Genomic DNA, 19,020 nt, shown 5'->3' on the forward strand with positions numbered 1-19,020 from the left:
TGAATTTATAAAGCCTGTAACGGCCACAAGGGGGTGGTGTTACCCTGTACATGCACAGAGATTCACTCTAATCAGACGACAACATTAGATATTAAAACATTACCAATAACATATTCAATATTATTATGTTAACACAATATATTTCATATTTAATGTGTTTACGTCAAAGAAACATAAAAGAAGGCAGTGACGTCGTTAACGGGCAAAGTTGCATTACAAATAAAACCATAACGTTACATGTACGTTAACTAATAACTAGATACATGGTGTACGTATTTATAACGTTACGTTTTATTTCATGTAAGTTTGGGTATTTCACTGTTTAATTAAGCTTGAAATCGCGGGTTCCCTAGACAGCGTGTACGAGGCAGCAGCCGCTGAATGAAGTCGACGGGAGGAAGTGGCGGTTAATGCAGCTCCACACCTTTCCGGTGTAGCAGCACTGCGACCAGCTCGACTTACAGGAGAAAGACGAGAGCTGGGTCTATTTATCGAGACAGGAGGGGGAGATAGGAGGTAAATTGCTCATATTTTAACGTTTAACTCGGGGAGATGTGAGTCAAACATTGTGCAACTGTCGCGTGTATTTTGTATCCAGATAGTATCAGTTTGCGACAGCTAAGTACCGTTATCTTGTTAGCCTTAGGCTAGCTTGCTAGGCAACAAGCTAACAGTTAGCTAATGATAGCTTGCTAGCCCTCTTTAGCAGCCATGAGCGATAGCTTGCTAATTTGGCATGTCTGACCCTCCTCCTAAATCTCTTTTTTTTTGCAGGGGGATAAGAAGTGGAGTTGAATGAGTGGATACATGTGTTGCTGAGTCACCGTAGGATTTCTTTCGAAGACGCCGGCAGCAGGGTGAAGTTACCCGGCGCGACGCTTTATGGACTAGCCGCTGAAAGCCGCTTTTCTCCTCCGGTAGCGGTGAAGAGAACAAGGGCGCACCCGATGTGGAGGACCGGACACCAGAAGGAACTCACAAGTACCGCGGCCTTTTCGGGGCCTTATCTACACACGTCGTCTGCTCTCCGCACGTTTTAATCGCCACGGACTGTCTTTGACACACAACTTTATGTTGATTTGGGCAATAAAATGAACGTCCAGCAACAGCTGCTGTCAAGTTCTTAGTCTAACCGTGCCATGTTGTGCGTAGGGCCCGCAAACACTGTGATACTTTGAACATAAATGTCCCACAACTTCACTGGAGGCACATAAGTAAAAAAAAAAAGGCATTACGTACTGTTAAGTTGGTTGTGCATTTTTGACTTTTTTTTCCACCACATATGCTCTTCCCTGAGTCATGTTTTCAGAAGTAAGCCCATAAACTGAAGCTATTAAAAAGAAGTGAATCATCATCATCATCAGCACAGTTGACAGACTTTTTCTCGTTAGGATCGAAGTATTTATGCACAAGAGTTCAAAATGGGGAAAGTGCTGTCTAAAATCTTCGGCAACAAGGAGATGAGAATATTAATGCTTGGACTCGATGCTGCGGGAAAGACAACAATCCTTTACAAACTGAAACTCGGACAGTCTGTCACCACGATCCCCACAGTCGGCTTCAACGTGGAGACCGTCACCTACAAAAACGTCAAGTTCAACGTCTGGGACGTCGGGGGGCAAGATAAGATTCGCCCTCTGTGGCGACACTACTACACGGGCACCCAGGGGTTAATTTTCGTGGTGGATTGCGCGGACAGGGATCGCATCGACGAGGCGAGGCAGGAACTCCACCGCATCATCAATGACCGGGAGATGAGGGACGCCATCATCTTGATATTCGCCAATAAGCAAGACCTTCCGGACGCCATGAAGCCGCACGAAATCCAGGAGAAGCTCGGGTTGACCCGCATCAGAGATAGGAATTGGTACGTGCAGCCCTCCTGTGCGACCACCGGCGATGGACTGTATGAGGGCTTGACATGGCTAACCTCGAATTACAAATCTTAATGATTGAGTGCTGACTGTTTTAGGTCAAAACTATAATACCGTTGCAAGTAACAAATAACTTCTCGAAATGAATATGGTTAAGAAGAAGTTGATTTATCTCCCATTTATTTTTAATACTACGTTTACCCCCACGACTAATTTATCTTTAACTGGGTTCGCTGGCTTAAAGTTCGCTTGTACTCTGTAGCAGGCCTGTATCACATGCATCATCTTGGGGGTTTCGCTCGATGGACATTGAATTAATTGGTCCTAATGTTAAAGCCAGAGAGATCACCGCCTTTGCCTATTCTTTGCCCTGTTTGTATGATTTCTCTTCCTAATGAAGCTGAAACGTTTGTCTTCATTCTTGGACTAAAACTTGTATTCAAGGTTCTTCGGTCTCTGTTGCGTTGAACTCGGATCCTTTTTTTTTTCTTTTCTTTTCTTCTGAGGCGAGATCTTTAACGTCACAGTATACTTGATGGACTTTTGACATCTGTTTGAACACAGTACTGTGATGAAAAAGTATTTCTTAATGGTATTGACTGCTGCAAGGGAAAAAAAAACTTAAAAATAAATCACCAATGCTTACATTTCATTGTCATCAGAGGAACAAAACTACTTGAGACATGTTTCGATCCCCCTCCTAATCCCCCTCGGTGGGCTTTACACTTTACCGATTGACCCCCCCCCCCCCCCCATGTCTTGATACCTAATTGTGCTCGATATTCAAATAGGCCTCCAGTAACTCTTAAAACATGCTTGTTGGGATGCGTTTTTGATTTTGGGTGACGCGTAGTACGTTGACTCAAATCTTTCCAAAGGAATGTCACTCAGCTCTGAGCTCTCTAAATCTGATACCACAGTTGATTAGTCTCAGTATTGGGACATTATATGATAGCCTATATCTGTAGCATGAGTACGAAAGTACAGTAACCCGACATCAGAGTCCATCTGTTGTGCAGTCGGAGGGAGCTGTGTGCTGGTGAAATGTTGAAGACACCCTGTGGTGCAGCTCTTACTCTTATTTTGACTGGGGGGGGAACCATGTACAGAACAATGTCATTGTAATGTCTTATTAAAAAAGTGATTTTAAATCTGTTATGTCTGTTTGTTTGTTTTTTCAAAGATTAAAGGCAGTAACTAGGCCTGCCAGAAGTCTTGTTCATTTCAGCTATTTGTAAGTAGTTCAACATATGAACAGCGGTTTAAAAAAAAATTCTCCTGTGTTTTAGTGCTAGTGGGCAGATTCTTCATAAGGGTTTATGTCCACCCTCAGTAAGTGGTTGGCCTCAGTTCCCTTGCTGGTAAATGAGGGGGAAAATGTACAAAACAGGAAGTCCAACTGCTGCTCTCTTTTTATGGAGCAACAATGGAGCCACATGATAATTTGCATCAGAGTCGGAGGAGATGTACAGATGAATACTTTTTTTCTATGTTGGTTGCGAGGCGTAGTCGAGTTGATGCTCAGCTGTGACTTCCTGAGTTTGCCGTCAGTCGGGTCTGGTGTCAAAAAGCGAGTCTCCGTTGTGTTCAGTGGGAATGTTGTGTTCAAGCTGACTAATAGGATAAACACTTGAGTTAGGAGTTGCCTATGAACGGTTGCTAATGAGACCATTTATTGCACCTTTTTTTTTTTTTTTTAAACATGGGAGTCACTCACAACCATGTGTTGCACTCTTTCCACATCATCAGGAGCATGATGTGTAATACATAATCTGTGTTTTTATATAATCTCTGTTGGGATGTTTCATTCCTGCTACTGCTGAGTAATCATTTCGGTTTAGGTATGTTTTCATAAAATGTTCATTTTAAAAAGTTGGACTGTTTACCAGTAATCCTGACTGAGTGAAAGAATGTTTCAGTTTCCGTTAAAGCTGATGAACACGTGTGTTTGCACTGCTGACAAAGACGGGATTAATGGTGACAAATGGTCTGACTGCTGTGTTTAGGGCTACAGGAGATTAGTCAGTAATATTCCACAGATTTTTTTTTTTTTAGCATTTTTCCACTCTGCATCCTGCAGGGCACTGTTTCCAGTGTTTTACACCTCCACATAAAAACTGGCACTATGTAAGCTGCTCAAAAAGCACAGAGTCTGCATTTTTTTTTGCATATATACAACAATAGGATGCACACTCTGTCAGTTTGACACTGTCTCCTACAAATGTTTGCATCTGCAAGCAATCGGCTGTGCAATCATGGCGGCAAGGTTCTCTGTGTGGAGAATCTGGTGCTCAGCAAGTTGCCGGAGGAGGCCTCAGGATGTTTGCTTTAGCACCACAGAGGTTTCCGTCACACGGGTCAGGTGACGAAGACAGATGTATAACGCTGAGATGTTTCCCACAAACCCACACGACTTTTGCAGCCGTGATTTAAATGCTCTCCATCAGAAGAAAAAAAAAAAGGTCTATAATCGAAATGATCCAGGAAGTATGCAAGCTTCCACGGGTATTTGGAAATACACGCCTCTTCTGTAAGGTCTTGGTCAAGGGCCTCCATTAGACGCTGATGGCAGTTTAATTGGTCTGTAATGGCTGCTTCGGTTCCCACCACTTCATTACAACCATATGATCCTCACAGCTTTATTGGTAACACTGGGGCCCCCTGGGGGGGGGGGGGGGGGGGGACAGAGACTGTAAGCAATGCTTTATGACCTCTCCTCTGTAAAGATGAGACCTCCTGGCCCCCGATGTCAGCTCCCCTCTGTGCTGGGCTGGAATTCCACACGTTCTGAGAGGAAGGCTCAGTAGTAGCTGCTTGGTATAATAGGCGTCATTCCTCTCGCTTAATGAAGTCGTAGGCTGGTGTCGAATACAATGTTCATTCAGCATCTCACCAATGGATTATTTCCGAATCCTGAACTCACTTGGTGGCGTAATTCAAAAAGTCAAAAAAGGGAAGTGACTTAAATAGCTCTACAATAATGTCTATGACAGATTTGTTTGTTTGGGAAGATCCTATGACAACGGCCTGACTGAGATCTCTGCCAGTGTGGCTTTCGGTATCGTCACGTACGAGGATGACTGCGCTGCAAGTTCCCCCGTAAGTTCCTCTATTCTACACAGAAAGAGGAAGAGTGGGGAGAAGTTGAAAGATACCCCACTCTCTGTGAGCAGAGTTCTGCAATATTGGAACACACCTTTTTTTTCTTTCAGTTCTCCCTTTTGACGCAGTGACGTCTGTCATTGGTCAACTTGACAAAGATTTACAGCAGCCATGGTGACTGGTGTCACAGCTGCACGTCTGATATGCCTCCAAACCCGGCCCGAATTATGTGTGTGGGTTTTTTTTTTTTTTTTCAGGGGTGTGGATTGTCTTCCTCACTGTCTTCACTTCCTCATTACACCAGCTGCAGTGTAGCGTTCGCACAGGTAGGCCTCCGTGTGCAACGCTCCTCTCTGACTGTGGGTTGTGAAGACAGTCATCGTGGCTTAACGTCGGCCTACAGTTCAGCAGCCACACCCAGCTGGGTGAATAACTGTATAGGATTGGAGATGCCTGCAGTCACAGATATATTCTTGCGCACATTGGCCAACAACGTTACGAAAGCTGGTTTATTCGTCTGAGAGAACACCTACTGTAAGCCACAGCTCACACACACGTGTTCAGTGGCTGCTTATCTTCAAGGACAGTACAAATAAAAGGTCTCCCTCCGTCCGCTGGTTAAGTTCTCTGCACCTTCAGCAGCCTCTTTGAGTGAGCTGTTAAATAATGAACTCACGCAGAGCTCGGTGTAAAACAAGCCCGGAAGTGGCTGAAAGTTGTTTCAGGTTTCCTGCTGTGGTTAGCGCTCTTGAATGCCATGCTGCATGCACCCCCCCCCCCCCCCCTCCTTTGGCTGCCTTTACACAGACGCACTCTTTGCCTGTTTATATTGTAGGTGTGGTTTGAGTTGGGTTTTTGATTGCAGGTGTGTCGGCGCAGGGTTTTTCACTCAGAAACAATCTTTAAAAAGAAGAAAAGTGTTGTGGTTTGAATAGGGGCTGCGCTGTGGTGTGGGTCAGCTAAAATAAGGTTGAGGCTGTGGAGTCCAAGGTGCACCCTGGGTCCTAAATACATTCCATTCATATCTGCAACTGAAGGTTACTTGCTGTGGTGAAATTAAAAACTCAGAGAAGCATAAAATTATTATTAAGTGCTGGGGGTCCACACGACAGAACCAATTTGTTTTCTTTAATGGATAGACGGAGTGCTCATACAAGCATTAACTACATCATTTAGGCCACTAACCAAACAGCTCTGTTTGTGGAGTCTCATTGGCCTCTAATCACATTGTTTTTTTCCCACTTTAAAAACCATCCAATCTAAGTTCCATTACATTTTTTTTTAAGCCTCGGGGCTTCTATTTATATTCCATTATGTGAAAACTCTGAAAGTTGTCCACTTGGTTCCTCTTGAGAATTCCAGGATGTTTGACACAGCTGTTTGAGAGTGAACCAGTTTGTCTCTGGACTCATACGCTGTGTTTTCCCAGCTGTAACACACAGAGAGTAAAGAGGATCGTAGCTGAGGGTTAACCATCCAGCCTTCAGATGTATAGGGAAAAAAGAGAGGGGGGGGCAGCATTATGGGTGGTGCTGCGAGGAATGGAAGAAATCTAAGTGCATCTGTTGCTGAAGCAAAATGAAATCAATTGGATGTTTTCGAGGTTCTTCTTCTTCATACAGCATGCGGAGCAGGAACTGACCTTTGCCATGTGGCATCTGTAATTTGGATTTGCATAACCTCCTCGGCGTCGCACCGAAACACTTTGCTAACCAAAGTATACAGTGACATAGAGAGGAGTCCGCATCCAGCAGCCACAACGTATTCACGCATCACACCGACAGAATTCATGCGAAGCGACCTCAAAGTGAGGCCTCCTCCAGCAGCGTGCCACCCCACTGTCGTGCTCCATGACCGGCTGACATATCTGACACAATCACCGTTAGTGACTGAGGAGACAGTGTTTAGAGTGACGCTACGTCTGGGTTAGACCACAGCTTGGGTTTGGGAAGAAATCTCAGTTCTAAGGCTGTCGTCAGGTGCTACTACTCACACACACACACACACACACACACACACACACAGTCCAGATTCAGACTACTGAGAGGTAATGATTTAGGGAAAGGTTTTACACACACACACACACACACACACACACACACAGAGATGCTGCACCCACCATTCTGCAGTTCTTCGCTTGGTGCTGGGCCGCCACACATTCTAATGATGACAAATACATCATTGCACCAGAACGCCGTGGGGACAGCAGTCACAGGCAGTCAAGTCTCCGCGAAAAAAACCTGTGGTAGTTCAAGCAAGGAATCAATACACCATTCCAGTTTCACTGACGCCACGCTGAACCTGTAGCACTGATATCATAGACCAATAGGAGCTACACAGGATTGTGTTCGGCTCTGTTCATTTCGATACGGACGATCACCGGTGGGTCGTAGTGCTAATATGGCTGAATTTATGGAGGAAGTGTGCACCATATTCTCACAGTACTGGATCTGTGTCCCCCTCTCAACTGCAGCACAGCTGTCTTAACAGCACCCCCGCCCTCCTCCTGTTCCCCTGCAGGGTGGGGGGTGGGGTGGGGTGGGGGACTGATCACATGCTCTATTTTGGAATGGAGCTCTGGCCTGTTGTCTCTTTGTGGAGCCTAAAGTGAAGCATACAGAGAAAAAAGATGATGTGTGTGTGTGTGTGTGTGTGTGTAAAGGGGAGGTAGGGGGGTTAGACACCTTTGCACGATCAGAGGACTCACACATGTATGCAGCCGTCTTCTATTTTTAATCAGCCCAGTTTTGATGTCTATTCTTGAGCCACTCCCTAATAGTTAGCGAAAAAAAAAAGAGAAAATGAGTCTTCCTTTCTGGAACGGCGTCTCTTGGCTCCAGGCAGCGTGATGATGGTGACACAAAGGATCTTCTGTGTCACTTGGCGGCTGATGCAGCAGAGTGGTGCACACCACACAGGCTGCACGGAGTCAGACTCTCCTCCACCCATCTGGTTTTGGAGGGGAGCTGCACTGCTCCCTCATGTTAAAAGAACCAAAGGGGGGGGGGTGCAGATGTTTTTCACCATGTTTTGTGTGCAGAAAGTGCAGACTGTGCCTGGTTGGTGTTGGATTGTACATGAATCTCAGGTGGACTAATTGCACACTGAAACACAAAACAAGCCACAACTACTTTCATCACCACGCCACGACCAATAAATGCTCTGTGTGGCCTATTTATGAGGACTTGAACTGTGCTGTTCTTGCTGCAGGTTTTCCCACACAGGTACGAGTTACTTCTACTAATAGCACCATCTGTTGGCAGAACATGCCCCCATTCTGTCTTTGGTGCATGCAGCATGTACGCCACATGTTCAGTCATGAATCTTTACGGCCACTGGAATATCAACTGGTACGTGTGTACGATAACGGATTAGCGACACCGCCGCTTCACTGCGGGCTGTCCTCATTTACTCCGAACCTCCCCCGATCCCCCTGTAGTGCCAGCCTAATTAGACAACCACAAGAAGACTGTAACTGCGTTATATAAATGATTTTGGGTTAACGGAGACTGGGAAATAGATTGTAAATGATTCGACTGATGGGTGAAATGTTGACACGCAATAACAGAGCTCGCCTCTACCCGTCTAATCTCCCGATAACCCCTCTGGGTCCCGTCCTCGCCACACTGGGGGGGGGGGGACATGAGCTTAATACCAGCTGTGAGTCAATTTAATTAGCTGAACATATCCTGGTCACAGCCAAAGGAGACCTCAATAGTAGGCTGACTCAGATTGTAGCAGTCCAGCTGGCCCAGGCAGAAGTGAGAGTTCAGAGAAGGGCCACAGGGAGAGATTATTGTAAATGATCCGACGTAGTCGTTCTAGTAACTGTTATTAAAAAAAAAGAAGAAACATGGATCTCACTATTTCTCGTGTGATAGGCCATAGACCTACCCAGGGGTCAGGTTGTTAAACTATGATATGCAACCACACCTCTGTCTTCCTCCGTCATACATTTAAAATTAGGATGAGCACGAGGAGCATCTTCCTGATGCATAATCAAACTCTGCTCCTGCTGCATTCTTCTCTAAAATGATTTGTAATGGGACGTTCGGCGTTGACCCGACCCTGTCAACATCAGCGTTTTTATTTGGTCTGAGCTTTTTGGAGGCCACCCTGCGTCATTACGCTGCAGCTCCACTGTGTAAACAGAGAAGCGGCATGAAAGGCCGCGAGGGGCCCCCGCATGCCTGTGGGAGGACGGGCGTGCTTCATGGTTTATGCTCGAAAAAGAGCCATAATCTTCCAGCTAATCTGGGGCTTGGGGTGGAATTCCCCATGCACTGAGGGCTCATAGAAGCTCCAGCATCCACAATGTTTTGCCTCTGTTTTTAAAAAAAAAAAAAGATGGCTAAACTACATAAACAAAGTATGGATTAAGAAATGAGTCATGATTTATTTCCTCACCTCTCTCAATGAGATACATTCTAATAATGTAACAACAATGTTTTTGCAATTTAAATTAAAATGAAGTTATTAGATAACCAGCTTGGCTTAATACTCTAATTGTAGTTTTTCCCCCCCCCCACACACCTGAATACTTTTTTGGGGACTTAAGCAACTATTGCCCCCTAGTGCTCCAAATGGGCAGTGTCTGAATTTACATACCTATATTTCACGATTAGAAGAAATCCTTGAAGTTACAGTGAAAACCACTCTTACAGCAAGATGGCCGTCAGCAGCTGCTCATCTCTGGGGGGGAAGGTGTTTTCAATCATACTGTGAGTATTATCCAGATGTAATGAGCTGCAACAATGTTTCTTTAATCACGCACAAGATCAGACATTTGCAGGACTGACCCTCAACCTCAAACATACATGTGAACACCAGAAGAACATGGTTCAGTCCCTTCCCCGGTCTATTTGTGAACCCCTCTCACTTAAACACACGTTACCAAAGATAAGCCCTTTCTGTAGTGACTTTGCTTGCACATGTCTGCCATCTACCTTCGCAGCCCTACAATTGCACAGACCAATGAAACTGATTATATAGAAACTTGGTTTAATAGTGTATGAAAACAATATATTTTTTTAATTTTTACGTGTTGTTTTGCCTCCGATCGCTGTACCAGCACAGTCATATATCAGAGTGCAACAATGGAGATACGTCGATTAGGGGCACATCAGACTTTTCTTCCGGATGTGCAGGATGTGGATGTCTGGACTACTAAACTCTGGGTCCTGCTTGTCTGAAGGGATCTCCTCACAGTCAAAGTTTTGTTGCAGCAACTAAAAGATAACAAAAACAAACAAAAAAATCCACACACTTACCGAGGGATGACGCCATACATCTCAGCTTCTTAATATGCATTTACTTATTTATTAGTATTAACAAATGGAACACACAGTGGGGCTCTCACCTCAAAAAACTGCCGTTCCACCTGTGGGTTGACACCCTCTGTGCGCTGCTCATAGCAGCAAATAATGCAGGTCTCTGGTCCAGAGAGCAGCTTCAAGCTCTCCACCAGTGGAACAATAGACTGCGTGGAAATACATGATAAGTGATTGCAAAGAGAAATGCAGTGAACACGCAGGTTTTATGATGGTGATGCAGTGCAAAGGGTCAAAAGTAGAAAAACTCTTGGAAGTTACCTGCTCATAATAGATGCAATCTGCCATAAGGACATAATGTGGGGGAGGCTGGAAGTCAGACACATCTTCACCCCTATAAAAAGAAATCAAACAGTTTGCATGTGGACATGTCTTGCAATGGCTTGGATATATATAAATGTAATCCAAAAAAAACAACAACAACATAGGTACAAACCATTTCAGTACCTTGGCAGTTACTGATCCGCTACCGAGGAGTGCCTGGTTTTCCTGGATGTTCACTCTTAGCAGGGTCTGCAAGTCCTCCAGGTCCGTCACAGTAACTTCAGCTCTATGGGATTTAGTACAAAGCAATGAAAACTGCCCTTTGGCTTTCTGTGCGTCATTCATTTTAATCATTCTTATATACAGTCTGTGGTTTTAACCAAAAATAGAAGGGCGCCATGGCTGTCGTTCACTCAGCTAGCAAGCTAGCATTTCAACTGCATGTATATCGATGCTTTAAGGACGGAGCAACACGTAAACACACACAAAACTAAGCGGTCGTCTCACCCTAGTGTTGCTGCCATCAGACCAACGACTCCCGTCCCAGCTCCTAACTCCACAACCCTCTTGCCCGCCCAGACGTTCACTCCAGAGGACGGCTCGTGGAATTGTTTCGTCTCTAAATATTTCGCCAGAACGATGGCTGCGTCCCACACCACACAGCCAACGTCTCCTAAGTAGCACTGCTTCACCTTTAAGGTACAGCCGTCGTTCCTCTCAATTTCTCTCACAAAATAGTCCCCCTCATCTGCGTCCGCCGCCATGTTGGCCGCGGCAGGAAGGAGCGGGTAGAGGACTTCCGGTTTGATTTGTTTTTCTTCTCCAGAATAAAAGAGTAAAGTCTTCAGTCACGTGCACTGAATGAACAGACGTTACACAAAAGGTAGAAAACTTGTTTTTTTTTGCACAAGAACAAATTATTAGCAAAATGCTACTATCCATTCTGTAAAATACTGTCTGGAGTAGTTATTATTCTAATAAAAGTGTGGAGGCCCTGTCAACTGTTTTGAGATATAAAGTGATACAGCTATTTTTCCAATGTAATATATATCTAATAAATCTAATATAGACTACATAAGGTATGTCCTATATACCTCCACCACAAGGCACGTGAAGATCTTGACCTCAAACACGTGATGCTTATATTGCTTTGGAAAGCTAATTTGTCCAAACACTCCTCAGATCATGTATATATTATTATTGTGTACTTCTAGCTGCTTCCTCTTTCCTTCTTCCTCTTCACTCGTTTTAGTTCCTCCTCTTCTCAAGTCATACTTTGCTTAACCTTTTGGTTACCTTACCCAGCCTATTTTATGACGTTATGGTCAAGTGGCAACTAATGATGAACACATCTTTGTATCGGGTATTTCTGTGGAACATGGTTTTGTTTCTGGTTTGAGGGTTGCTTTAAAATCTACACTCATAAAGCTGTTGTTTCCCATTCATACATCCCAAAAGTAACTAAATCAATCCTCCAAATTACAAACTATCCAAATTATAAATTATACAAACTATACTATAATTAATTTCAGTTTGTATACTGTTCTCATCAAGACCATTTCCATGTCACGGTCTATGTGCCTCCTATCGGCATTTGTCTACAATTAAGGTGCTTTCATTTAATTTTCAGTTTTAAAAGATCTTTAACATTTCAATCAAAATCTGTGTTGTTTCAGAAGGTTCCCAAGACCTAAACAAAAATAAACATGGACCCTAGCTAAAAAACTGTCAGTAATGTCAAACAATCAATCTGCCAATCGTCTTGGTTTAACAATGTCACGTGACTGATTTGCGCAGACGCTAGATTACGGGAGCTGACAAGGTCGCGCGCGTAGCTAGCACAGGCGGTTTTGTTAGCTAACAGTTAAAGCTAACTTCTTTGCGTTCCTCATAAGGCGTCCGGGCTTTTCGCAAATTAGGTCTCAGTTGACCGCAGTTTTGTGTTTTGTTACTAGCATTCTCAAATGCCTTCGTTAGTTTGGTAATATACCTCTCTGCCTTTGCGAGGCTCTACAATGTTTCGTAGCAGCACAGAGGAGGTCGGTGACACCTCGGAATGTGGACAGACGTGGGGGGTGTTCCCAACGGCGAGAAGCAGACTACATGAAACGACCTCGTACTATCCCGGATCCTCCGGTTCATCCCACCAAAGTTTACATGAAGGCAATACGAGCTCCAGCCACGGTCTATCACTCCCCGCACCGGCCTCAGGTGATCTTAAGGATAGCCAGTAGTTTAAGCTAACACTTAGCATCTTTTACTGTCACAACAGTGGCATAGAAAATGAGATTGGAGAAATTATAATGACATTATTACATTTTTTTTGATGGTGGACTATAGAATAACAATGGGGCCCACATTTGTAATACTTAAAACTTTGTCTCTGGGCACGGCAGTAATAATATGACACACTGTCCTCATGTTTTGTCTCGACATAGATCAGTTCCATCAAAGCTTCACGATAAATTCATCCCTCCTTGCATCTACCTCGGACAGCTCCTTCCTCCTCAGCCGTGTAGGAACACCAAAACTCAGGAGGACACCAGGGCTTGCTGGGGCCGCTGGCACACACCCACCACGCACCCCGTTGACCGATCACCCCGGTACTTCAGCCCTACATCGTGTTTGAGCATGTCAACATGGCTGAAGCCGTGTTTCTAATTCTGACTCCAGTGTTGTTTTTTTGCAGCAACAAGCAGCTCCTCTGCGACCACAACCTCCAGCGCCTCCGTGATCGTGGCGGTGGTCGAAGGGCGCGGTTTGGCTCGGGGAGAGATTGGCATGGCCAGTCTCAATTTGAAATGTCCAGAGCTTACACTCTCTCAGTTTGCAGACACTGGGGCGTATGCCAAGGTAACCAGTCCATGGGCCAAATCTACAGTGCAACCTACAGGCTTGATTGGCTTGTTAATCATGGCTACGCTCAGCAGAGACTCTAGAAATAGAGGCAACTCCCGTCTCTTTCATTATTTCACTCTTCTGAAGGTCATAACCAAGATTCACATCTTGATGCCGCTGGAAATACTTATGCCAGACACAGCCAGCGAGAAGGGGAAAGGGACGAAGCTGTTCAGCCTCATCACAGAGAACCTCTCGGTACCAATGCAGCAAAACACACAATTCAGTGAAACAAATTCATGCTTTCAAAGAAGAAGGTGGCTCACTCATTCACTCACTCACTCTCTCCTGGTTGGCACTACTGTGAACTGTGTATGGTGCATCCCACCTATTAATGTGCTGTAATATTTGCATTTTATTATGTTTTTTTTGGGGGGGTCAGGGAGTAGCTTTCACTGCTATCCAAAGGAAGTATTTTAATGAGAAGAAAGGCCTGGAGTACATTCAGCAGCTGTGTGCTCCAGAATTTAGCACAGTCCTCATGGAAGTACAAGCTAAGTACGCCACTGAGTACAATAACATATACAAATAGATGTACTGTAACACAAGTCTTTTGTTACAAATTATCATGATTTTTTTTTTTTTTTTCCCAGGTATTATTGCCTAGCAGCAGCCGCTGCTTTGCTGAAATATTTAGAGTTCATCCAGAACTCCGTCTACGCTGGCAAGTCTCTCAAAGTGAGCTTTAAAGGGAGCGAGCAGACGGCAATGATCGACTCGACATCTGCCGCCAACTTGGAGTTGGTTGTCAATAACAGAGACCACAGGTAAGAGGACAAGAGTCTGACGCGTGTCGCGCTTGTGTGTAATCCTGTACAGTAAGTGTTCGGTCTGTCTCTACAGGAGCGAGCATACTCTTCTAGGGGTGCTCAACCACACCAAAACAACTGGTGGCGCGAGACGGTTGCGCTCCAATGTCCTGGAGCCTCTCGTTGATGTGGGCACCATCAACATGCGCATGGACGCCATACAAGAGCTGCTGCGGGATGAGGAGCTCTTCTTTAGCCTGAAGAATGGTCAGGATTTACTTAATCGTACGTTTAAATATATAAAGTGCATGCTGGAGACGGGAGCGTAACACAGTATTTTGACTATCTGCTCTCTTTGCGCTCCTTAGCCATAGCTCAGTTCCTTGACGTTGACCAGCTGCTCTCTGTTCTCGTCCAAATCCCAAAGCAGGAAACGGTACGTACAGTACTTTCAGTTCTCACAATTGCATGAGATGATTCATTGCAGTGGAATGTAGTGTGTGTGTGTGTGTGTGTGTGTGTGTGTGTGTGTGTGTGTTTTTTAAATGCTTAAAGACACTAGGTAATTCTTTCCCTTTTCATGCCTTTTTCATTACGGTTGCTTTGTTTTTGCAGGTTCAGGTTGCCGAAGCAAAGATTACACACGTCATTCAGCTGAAACACACATTGGACCTGGTGCCACGGTTAAGGGTCTGTGACATGTGTTCAACATCATCCTGTAGCCATGGATAGAATGAGAATAAAAAAAGCTTTTTACCGCCACAAAAAGTATTTGTACTAGTTGTTATTTAGTTACAATGTGAATTGCAAGTCTTTTAATCGTTGCACTTTATGAACAGATGGGGTTGAAGACTTGCCACACGGTTCTGCTCAAGGCCTACAGCGCCGCATTGGAAGACAACAGGTACCAAGCTTTCTGCCTGTGTTCTAAATATAATTTTACTGTCATGTACTGTCTACAGACTTCTGCCAGCGTATGTATTTGTGCCCGCCTCAGGTTTGACGTGATCCTAGAGCAGATCAAGACGGTGATTAATGAGGACACTACCTACCTGAAGGGGAGCCTGAACATGCGCACCCAGAAGTGTTACGCCGTCCGCCCCAACATCAACGAGTTCCTCGACATTGCACGCAGAGCTTACACTGAGATAGTGGACGACATAGCGGGTGTTCAGTCTGGCCCGTTCACTTAATATCATTGGTTTGCGATGTTATTGCGTATGTTATTTATTCATCCGTTGAATGGCGTTGTGTTGCGCAGGACTAGTGAACCAGATGGCGGAGAAGTACGGTTTGCCAATGCGTACCAGCTACAGCACAGCTCGAGGTTTCTTCATTCAAATGAAGCTCGAGGGATTGGTCTTACCTGGAGGGAAACTCCCCCCTGAGTTTATCAAGGTACGGTCCACGAGAGGGGCGGGGCTAATAGACTAACTAAGAACAGGGGGAAAACAATTGGCCCCATCGGGACAATAAAGTTTAATGAAACGAATGAACACAGAAAAAACCCAATATGCCGCCGCAGGTCACAAAGCACAAGAACCACTATGGCTTCACCGTTGAGGACCTGATGAAGATGAATGACCGCTGTGACGAGGCCCTGAGGGAGATCTTTCACATGTCCTATGTGTAAGAAAGATCATGATCCTATCACTATCATCAAACATGCACAGTAATGCATTGTAGGCACTTAATGGCACTGTAATGAATATTGAAAGAAATAAGGATTTAGTCTGTCTTAATTGTTTCTCTGACATTTTTTCCTTTCCACAGAGGAATATGACTGTGCAGAAATGTGCCTCAGTTCAAAGATCATCTTTAAATATTGACTACTGCTTTCTGTCCACCAGAGAGTGCTATTTGTTAGCTAATTTTTCCTCCTGTGCAGTGCCCCTGTAGCATATCTGACTTGTCTCCTTACAGGGTGATATGTCAGCTGCTGAGCACTGTCCACCAGCACATCCACTGCCTTTACAAGCTCTCGGACGCCGTATCCATGCTGGACATGTTGCTGTCCCTGGCCAACGCATGCACCGTCTCAGACTACGGTCAGCATGACTCACCAAAACTGTCAAATGAACCTTTACAGAAGAAGGCCGACATGTTGTCCGAGGGAGCGATGTGTGCACACAAGGCAGCACCCAGCCAACGGCCCACATCACGGCCAGAAGCTGCTCCTCTGAGCTGGCAGTTCTGCTGGCGTCGTGTTTTTTTTTTTCTTTGCGGGTCGTGGGCAACACCAGCCAGATCAGCCACGTGGGTGTTGAGCGCTGGCCCTCAGCTGTCTGAAAGCATATCTCCATAGACATGTGCTGACTGCCTGTCTGTCTTTCTGTCTGTCCCCCCCCCCCCCCCCCCCCTTCCTATCCCAGCCAGCGTGTACTCAGATTACCCTTGTTACATAAGTGTGCACTGATGTGCTGTATTCACAGAGACAAATCTCCTCAGCAGACGAGCTGTAGCTGGCTGGAACAACTGGACACACCTCTGTCAGAAATAAGCTTTTATTATGTTGTGACACACTTTTCAGTTCAACAACTGGCAATTAAGAACTTAAATAAAGAGATGAAATCGTACACCAAATAATGTAGTCACAGTTTACTGGCTTTTTAGGTTTGTAACAAAATTGCCAAATACTAACTCATACAGTGTAGCTGTATTTTAATGCGTTTTGATCATCAACAAATCGATGCATTTTTGCTCTTTGCTTTGTCTGCCAGTGCGTCCTGAGTTCACAGACACGCTGGCCATCAAGCAGGGTCGTCACCCCATCCTGGAGCGGATAGTTGGACAGCAGCCTGTATCGAACAACAGCTACATCTCCGAGGGCAGCAACTTCGTCGTCATCACTGGACCCAACATGAGCGGCAAATCCACCTACCTCAAGCAGGTGGCGCTGTGTCAGATCATGGCTCAGATAGGTCAGCAGCAAACCGCTCGGCCTCTCGTGAATTCGGAGTACAAAGCTAGGCATGCACTTGGCCGGGTGATTGAGTAACGCCCTTCCATTATTGTTCCAGGCTCTTTTGTCCCTGCTGAGTACGCCTCTTTTCGTGTTGCCGACCAGATTTTCACCAGAATAGGTGTGGATGATGATTTTGAAACAAATTCTTCCACCTTCATGTTGGAAATGAAGGAGGTACGTTTGTGTCCTTTTTAGCATTAGGGTTAGCTGATGATCTTTAGTTACACATATGATGATTGACTGCATATCTACTCCCCGAAGATCTCTTACATAATCCACAACGTGAGTGACAGGTCCCTGATCATCATAGACGAGTTGGGGCGGGGCACCAGTGCTGAGGAGGGCATCGGAATTTGCCACTCAGTTTGTGAGTTCCTTCTTAGCCTCAAGGTAGAGTATGCACTCATACAGCCCTGCACTGATATTCCTTTGTCTAAGATGATAACCGGTTCAATCGGATTCGTATGCTCTATATGACTTGTTTAACTTGTTCTCGGTTGTGTCACACCTCTTAGATCAATCGCAAAGCAGTAAAGTCAATACAGGAATTGCTTGTGTTTTTAGTTTTCTAAGGTGTGTGTGTGTGTGTGTGTGTGTGTGTGTGTGTGTGTGCGTGTGCGTGTGCGTGTGTGTGTGCGTGTGCTGTTTGCAGGCGTTCACCCTGTTTGCCACGCACTTTCTCGAGCTGTGCCAACTAGAGTCTCTTTATCCCAACGTGGAGAACCAGCACATGGAGGTTCAGCACACACGCAGCGGTGACACTGGTGCAGAGAGTGTTGTGTACACATACTTGTTGAATCGAGGATGCTCTGAAGAAAGAAACTATGGTACAGAAACCAGTGAAATCTGATTACAATCCTGTTGAAACGGGTCATGAAAAAAGGCTACAGAGCTGGGGGTTTTTTTTTGCTCTTCTAGGGCTGAGAGCAGCAGAAATGACGGCACTCCCCTCAAACATAATCCAAGAGGCAAAGATGATTGCCTCCAAAGTTAGCCAGCAGCTTTTGGTATGATTTCTGAAAAATAAACATATTGGACCCTGAGAGTCAAATGCCGTAGAGTGACAGACAGCACAAATATTAGTTTGTGCTCCATTTACAATCCATGCTTTGTATCAGAGAAGTGCAAAGTAAAGAAACTGTATCCATGGTGTGGTTTATTATGACCCTAGGCCAAACATCACAGTGATCCGGGAACACAGAGGCAGAGAGCTGTGCACAAGCTGGCCACACGCCTCCTGCAGACTGCCAGGAACTCCAGACTGGACCGTGACAGCTTGCGTATGTATCTGAAGGGCTTAAAGAAGCAGTATGAGGCAGAGCTGCTGGCAGCGGGGCAGCCAGCGTCCATTGACACAGAAGAGGAATGACTGGTTCAGCCTGAAATCAGTCATTCAAAAAAATAATTGTTGATGTATCATCATTGGGCATATTGTGTTTGGATTTGACATATTTGATATTAAATTAATTTCTTTGAATTTCAGTGTTCGTGGCTTTCTTTTTGGACACTATTAATAATATTATACCACATGTTAATTTGGAAAAAGTTATCTAAAACATTGTTGCAAAATGTGTGTTACGTCCCTAAAGTAACACTGTCCTGATACCATAACACATTAAAATGAACTATGGTTAGGTCACAAGATACAACAGATACAGTAGAACTACACATATAATGTACTCGAGTTTTATGGACTTTGGGGGAAGTGCAATGACCACTCCCCTCTGTGATTTTGCAGAAAGTAAGATTTATGAACCGAGGCTGTCTCGAAAAGGCGGGGCTAGCTCTTATTTTTTTCCGTGCGTAATAACGGCTCCTGACGGTGTACCCGGAGTCAG

At 45.0% G+C, this 19,020-nt stretch overlaps 3 protein-coding genes across 5 annotated transcripts; 2 read left to right on the top strand and 1 right to left on the bottom strand.

The window, feature by feature from the left end:
- Positions 1-410: 410 nt before the first annotated feature.
- Positions 411-3,029, top strand: LOC137874231 (ADP-ribosylation factor 6). Its single transcript, XM_068712841.1, has 2 exons — positions 411-516; positions 775-3,029. The coding sequence occupies exon 2, from the start codon at positions 1,422-1,424 to the stop codon at positions 1,947-1,949; it is 528 nt and encodes a 175-aa protein (XP_068568942.1). The 5' UTR covers positions 411-516; positions 775-1,421; the 3' UTR covers positions 1,950-3,029.
- Positions 3,030-9,718: 6,689 nt separating this feature from the next.
- Positions 9,719-11,368, bottom strand: vcpkmt (valosin containing protein lysine (K) methyltransferase). The gene is made up of 5 exons (XM_068712829.1): positions 11,078-11,368; positions 10,743-10,856; positions 10,568-10,640; positions 10,336-10,455; positions 9,719-10,204 (listed from the first exon to the last, which is right to left on the bottom strand). Exons 1-5 carry the CDS (start codon positions 11,332-11,334, stop codon positions 10,088-10,090), a joined length of 681 nt encoding a protein of 226 aa, XP_068568930.1. The 5' UTR covers positions 11,335-11,368; the 3' UTR covers positions 9,719-10,087.
- Positions 11,369-12,419: 1,051 nt separating this feature from the next.
- Positions 12,420-18,604, top strand: msh4 (mutS homolog 4). 3 transcript variants are annotated; one of them, XM_068712832.1, is made up of 20 exons: positions 12,420-12,781; positions 13,009-13,173; positions 13,260-13,423; positions 13,556-13,666; positions 13,851-13,966; positions 14,062-14,235; positions 14,312-14,484; positions 14,586-14,653; positions 14,833-14,907; positions 15,057-15,121; positions 15,215-15,384; positions 15,479-15,615; positions 15,743-15,846; positions 16,141-16,265; positions 16,938-17,138; positions 17,238-17,356; positions 17,444-17,572; positions 17,835-18,009; positions 18,101-18,189; positions 18,354-18,604. In XM_068712832.1, exons 1-20 carry the CDS (start codon positions 12,586-12,588, stop codon positions 18,549-18,551), a joined length of 2,754 nt encoding a protein of 917 aa, XP_068568933.1. In that variant the 5' UTR covers positions 12,420-12,585; the 3' UTR covers positions 18,552-18,604. The 3 variants fall into 3 exon arrangements, with proteins under 3 accessions (XP_068568933.1, XP_068568932.1, XP_068568934.1); XM_068712831.1 differs by having other exon boundaries at positions 13,260-13,666; XM_068712833.1 differs by lacking the exon at positions 18,101-18,189 and having other exon boundaries at positions 13,260-13,666; positions 18,354-18,449.
- The last annotated feature ends 416 nt before the right edge of the window (positions 18,605-19,020 follow it).

Source organism: Cebidichthys violaceus, unplaced genomic scaffold, assembly GCF_023349555.1.
Source record: "Cebidichthys violaceus isolate CVI_PGR_0920_01 unplaced genomic scaffold, fCebVio1.0.p SCAF_177, whole genome shotgun sequence".
Classification (NCBI taxonomy): domain Eukaryota; kingdom Metazoa; phylum Chordata; class Actinopteri; order Perciformes; family Stichaeidae; genus Cebidichthys; species Cebidichthys violaceus.

Coding starts and splice junctions, on each gene's coding strand:
- msh4 (XM_068712831.1), top strand. CDS start 12,586: ATGTTTCGTAGCAGCACAGAGGAGGTCGGTGACACCTCGGAATGTGGA. Junction 12,782..13,008: donor ACTCCCCGCACCGGCCTCAG/GTGATCTTAAGG, acceptor GTCTCGACATAG/ATCAGTTCCATCAAAGCTTC. Junction 13,174..13,259: donor CCCGTTGACCGATCACCCCG/GTACTTCAGCCC, acceptor GTTTTTTTGCAG/CAACAAGCAGCTCCTCTGCG.
- vcpkmt (XM_068712829.1), bottom strand. CDS start 11,334: ATGGCGGCGGACGCAGATGAGGGGGACTATTTTGTGAGAGAAATTGAG. Junction 10,857..11,077: donor CTGATGGCAGCAACACTAGG/GTGAGACGACCG, acceptor TAAATCCCATAG/AGCTGAAGTTACTGTGACGG. Junction 10,205..10,335: donor TGGAACGGCAGTTTTTTGAG/GTGAGAGCCCCA, acceptor GTTATCTTTTAG/TTGCTGCAACAAAACTTTGA.
- LOC137874231 (XM_068712841.1), top strand. CDS start 1,422: ATGGGGAAAGTGCTGTCTAAAATCTTCGGCAACAAGGAGATGAGAATA.